Below are 5,169 nucleotides of genomic sequence, written 5' to 3' on the forward strand. Positions count from 1 at the left end.
GCGGGCCGGGGACGCCGGGGGCGCCGGGGAACCGCGTGTGGGGAGCGGGGCGCCGCTCGGGCCTGGCTCGGCTTGGGGACACTCCGCCTCGCGCCCAAGTGGCGCGGCCCGGCTCGGGGCGCTGGGGAGCGGGCCCGCGGCCTCCCCATCCTGTCCTCCCCTCGCCAGCGGCCCCGTGGGGAGCTGCGACAGCCCCGTCTGCTCCCCGGGAGAAGCGAGCCAGGGTGGCGCGGGGCTGTGGATGCGGGCTGTGTGCGTGTGGGTGGTGTGCGCCTGCGCAGCCGGCCTCCCAGCCCGGCTCCAAACTGACCCTGGTTTACTGATTGATTTTCATGTAAAACGCGTTCAATCCTCTGGATGACCTCACTCAAACTCTGCCCTTCCGACATTTTTTTTTTTTAAGAAAACCGCTGGCAGGCCCGAAACCTGCCGGCGCTGGCCTGTCACCAGGGTCGCCCCCGGCCCCCTCCCCCGCGCCCCCCGCCCATTTGCTGCGTGTTGAACTCCGCAACCACATTGCTGGGCGTTATTACTATCCGACACACGCGACTTTTCCTGTTGCGCAACCTTCACACTCCCTGGAGGCGCGGACCGAAGGCAGAAGTCCGCGCGCGGGCTCCGCTCCCCGGCGCGGCCCGAGGACCCCCGGCCGGGTCCTCCGCACACCCCGCTCGCCGGGCCTGAGGCCCAGCCGGCGCCGCCCCCCTCTGCGGGAGGTCAACTTGAAATTGCCCAGCGCGCCTAGGGTCTGCGTGTCTTCGGGATGGCCCTCGGTGACCCTGTCACCACCGTTTCCCCTTCTCTGAGCCCCTCACCCCACCATCCGCGAGGACGTCCGGGTAGTGAGTACACACACACTTCCCGCCGCTCTGTGTTTTCTTGCATCCTTAGCTGAATGTGACCTAAGCAATGCGCGGGGGCGCCCCCAAACCCAGGCCCCACTTCACCCTGGCCTGGGTCGCTCCCTTTTCAGTGTTTCTGCGCTCCTGCAACACACGCAGCTTCCTCGTGGGTGGGGGGAGATCCCTGAGGGCTCCCAGGCCCCGGGCCTTTCTGACGCCCCATCCCCCACCCCTCAGGCCCCACCTCCTCCCTCCACCTCTTAAGTTTGCTCTTCAAACTTGCAGGACGCCATTCTGCGCCGAAGCCGAGAAAACAGGAGGGGGGAAGGGAGCAGGTTAAGGAAAACAAGAGACACAATCAGCCCCGCAGAAAGGCCGGAGAAAGGCGTTGTGGGGAGAACAGGAATGTGGCTGTCCCGATAAAGAGTGTTTGTCGTCGGCCCGCCCGCACTGAAAATTATAACTCACCGGCTTGCCCTTCAGTCGGGCTCCGTCCTGCCCTTCCCAGTTGCTATCAGACCCCCGCCCCCTCCCTCTCTCCCTTTGGCCAGATTCACATCTCAGATAGGCACAGGCTAGGAGCGGGGATCCGGAGATAACCGCAGCTTTTCGTTCTTTAGGAAGCACACCGAGGAGGTTCTGTTTCTACAAAGTTGTACCCTGGGCCTCTCTCCAGCCTCCTGGGGAGGGAGTCCGGCCAGGGAGAAGGGTGGAGCCTTGCACAGGTGTGGAGAAACGGGGCCACAGAAGGGGGGCTGGGGAGCGCAGGGCATCGTGGGGGGGGGGGGCTCGCAGCTCCTGTGGGTTATTGTCTGACACACGCAGTTTGCTTGTTTCAAAAAGATTTCATCTTCTCAGGCCCAGTAGGCACCCTGCTATGTCAGACTGCAAAGAGAGGCCCCGTTTCTCTGCAAGAGGGCTGGCCCCTCCAGGAGAGGCCAGCCCTGTGCTCCCAGTGCAGTGCCAGGCCGGCTGTCCCGCTTCTCCACAGGGCCCTGGTCCTCAGGCACCGGGAGGGCAGGGCGGGCGGTGGACCCAGACCCTCACGTCTACGCCCCCCCTTCTCTCGGCAGCGCTGTAAGGACAAGTTGAACGCCTTGGCCATCTCGGTGATGAACCAGTGGCCCGGGGTGAAGCTGCGGGTGACCGAGGGATGGGACGAAGACGGCCACCACTCAGAGGAGTCCCTGCACTACGAGGGCCGTGCGGTGGACATCACCACATCAGACCGGGACCGCAGCAAGTACGGCATGCTGGCGCGCCTGGCCGTGGAGGCCGGCTTCGACTGGGTTTACTATGAGTCCAAGGCGCACATCCACTGCTCCGTGAAAGCCGGTGAGGCCACCCCCCCACCCCGCCCCCAGAGCTCCATCCCCCTCCCCCCACCTAGCAGTCACCAACGCGCCCTGCAGGGAAACAGGAAAACAGGGAGGAGGCCTAAGGGCCGGGAGGGAAGCAATGTGGCCAACACTATGGGGACGTACCCTGTACAGGTGTGTCCCGCCAGGCCCGAATCGCCCCTACCTCGGAGGCCACGGAGGCCCGGGGTTCTCGAGCCCAGATGCAGAGGGCACAGGGCTCTCTGAGCCTCCCCCACCCTGGTTCCGGAGCCCCCTCCGCAGGTGGAGGGGGGGGAGGGGACTCTCCTGGGGAGAGACTGCAGCCGCTGATGGTTAGCCAGGTCTGGCCTAGATTCTTCCTCTCATTCAAGGCTTAGGAATCAGGCGGCCCTAACCAGCCCACCCCCCCCCACCCCCCCTAGCACAGGAGGGCTAGCGCTGCCGGGCCTCTCTCCTCCCCGCTGAGCGGCTGCGGATTCTAAACTAAGGCAACTCACTGGCTAAGCCTCGGGGAGAGACCTGGTGGGAGGTAATAAACACAGTAGTTACCACTTCCAACATCTGGAGGCCGCAAGCCCGGAAGCATGCTCCTTATTGGGAGCCAGCTGGGTGTCCCCGAGTCACAGGCAGGGCCAGGAACACCAAGGGGACCTACAGCTGGATCGCAGGCCGCGGAGGTGCAGGGACGTTTCCTGGGCCTACAACGCCACACGCTGTCGCTGGAGGGAACAGCGCGCCGGGAAGGCACTGTTCCCGCGGCAAACGGCCCAACCTGGAGGCTGTTTGTGCAGATCTCTCCATCCCATAGCCCAAGTCGGTGCATTTAGCACAACAGTTCACAGTGAATTTCCAAGGAACTGTGTCTTCCCGGCCCCGCCCCCGCCCCGAGTTTTGCATGGTTTTCTCCTAAACTGTATTTTAATAGCACGTGTTCGCAGAAAAACACTTGCAAAGTGTCAAGATGCACTTCTAGCTAAGGAAAATCGTGGCTTGTCACAACAGAAGAAAAAGGTGTGGAGGGGGCGGAGGAGGGGGCCGGTGCCGGGCTTAGGGCCTGAGAAAGAGAGGACGGGCAGGCGGCTCCCCAGCTTCGCGGGGCTCCCTGGCGGGAGGCCCCCCACCCCTCACCCCTGGCGCAGCACACCGTCCCCGGGGGAAGGTCGCAGCGGTGCTCGCGGCGGGCCAGGCCGGTCCGCGGGGTCCCCCTGGCGGGGGTCCCTAGAGGTCTCCTCGCAAGTGAGCAGCGGTAATCCCGCCCCAGGATCCCGCCCGGGAAGGGCAGACCCCGGGGGCGCGCAGAGCCGCTCATTGGCATTCGTCGCACACGGGCCAGGGCGCGGCGCGCTGCGTGTCAAGCAGGGTCGTGCGACTCGACGACTTGGGTTCGCCTGCGCCCCGGGTCGCATTCCGGGGGGCGACGGCGGGCCTCCAACGGCCAGGCCCGCACTTCATGCCGCAGAAACCGATGAGAAGATTAAAAACCGTGTGTAATTCCGGCAGGAAGATTCTTTCTCGCAATCTCTATTTGCAAAAAGCATGATCCCGGAGATTGGAATGCAGAGGACACCAGGCCCTCCCCTCCCCTCCTCCGCGGCCCCCTGCGCGCCCCCGGGCTCCGAGCATTGTCCTCGGGACAGTGAGCCTCAGAGAGCGACGGAGGGCTCGGGAAAGCGGGTAGTCAAGGGGCCTTGAGAACCGGGCGGCTTCCAGAGCTCGGAGCAGGCCCCGCCATTTAAAATTCAAATACACATCTTGAGCGCTTGGAAGAGGCCTGGCTGTGCAAATAGTGCTTGTGAGGCCCGGCTTTTGGAGAGCCTGCGTGTGAATCGCAGGGGGAGGGGGGTGCACCTGAGCAAATAGGGAGGGGGCGGCCGAGAGAGGGAGGGTGGGGGAAATGGAAGTGGCCCCTCTTCCAAGTGTCTCCCATTTATTGCAGAGACCACAGTGACAATGCTGGGCCCTTTATTGGATTTTAATTAGAAAATCCACACAAACCCGGGTTTTCACACCTCGGCCAATTCCCCGGAATGTTTGTCCCGTTGCTACAACTACTACAGCTATTTTGCACCCCTGGACGCCCCCACCCCCGCACACACACCCCCTGGCCGCCCCCACCCCCAGCACACGTCCCCTGCAGCCGGCCAGGCACTGGCGGCAGTCAGGCCAGGGGTCCCCAACTCGCAGCTCAGGTGCAGAGCGCACGAGGGGACCTGCACCCCGCGCCGGGGGCGGGAGGAGAAGGAAGTGCACCCCGGCGCCCGAGGGAGCTCACGGAGACTTCCTAAGGAATCCAAGTGGAGAGCAAATACCCTGTGAATTCAGGGCGAGGTCGGGTGTGTGCTGAGCCGGGGGATGGGGATGGGAGGAAGGCGGAAGGGAAGGAGTGTAACTGGCTTCCCGCCGGAGACGCCAGCCAACCTTTGTCACCGCCAGTCCAACTCTGAGAGCCTCTGAGGAATGTATCTGCATATGAATTTCGTCACCGAGACGGTGGGGCCGCGGGAGAGGGGTCCGCGCTGGACCAGCCTGGACTCTCTCCCTGGAGCTGCGCGCGTCCCGAGTCTGGGGCGCGCGGGACCGCGAACACGAGCCCCGCCCCCCGATCCCCCATCCCCAGCGCCGCTTGGGCCTCCCTGCAGGCGCTCACCACCCTGTCCCCTCTTCTCTCCCTTCTCTTCCCCCGCAGAGAATTCGGTGGCGGCCAAATCCGGCGGCTGCTTCCCAGGCTCGGCCACGGTGCACTTGGAGCAGGGCGGCACCAAACTGGTGAAAGACCTGCGTCCCGGGGACCGCGTGCTGGCGGCCGACGACCAGGGCCGATTGCTCTACAGCGACTTCCTCACCTTCCTGGACCGCGACGACGGCGCCAAGAAGGTCTTCTACGTGATCGAGACGCGGGAGCCGCGCGAGCGCCTGCTGCTCACCGCCGCGCACCTGCTCTTCGTGGCGCCGCCGCACAACGACTCGGCGGCCGGGGAGCTGGAGGC

At 64.7% G+C, this 5,169-nt stretch overlaps 1 protein-coding gene across 1 annotated transcript in view; it reads left to right on the plus strand.

Moving 5' to 3' along the window:
* Window positions 1-5,169, plus strand: part of SHH (sonic hedgehog signaling molecule) — a 7,441-nt gene that overhangs the window by 1,996 nt on the left and 276 nt on the right. The window contains exons 2-3 of the mRNA XM_029954264.1: window positions 1,916-2,177; window positions 4,869-5,167. Of these exons, the coding sequence (XP_029810124.1) occupies window positions 1,916-2,177; window positions 4,869-5,167 (561 nt within the window). The remainder of the gene's footprint in view (window positions 1-1,915; window positions 2,178-4,868; window positions 5,168-5,169) is intronic.

Source organism: Suricata suricatta, chromosome 2 (assembly GCF_006229205.1).
Source record: "Suricata suricatta isolate VVHF042 chromosome 2, meerkat_22Aug2017_6uvM2_HiC, whole genome shotgun sequence".
In the NCBI taxonomy this organism is placed as follows: domain Eukaryota; kingdom Metazoa; phylum Chordata; class Mammalia; order Carnivora; family Herpestidae; genus Suricata; species Suricata suricatta.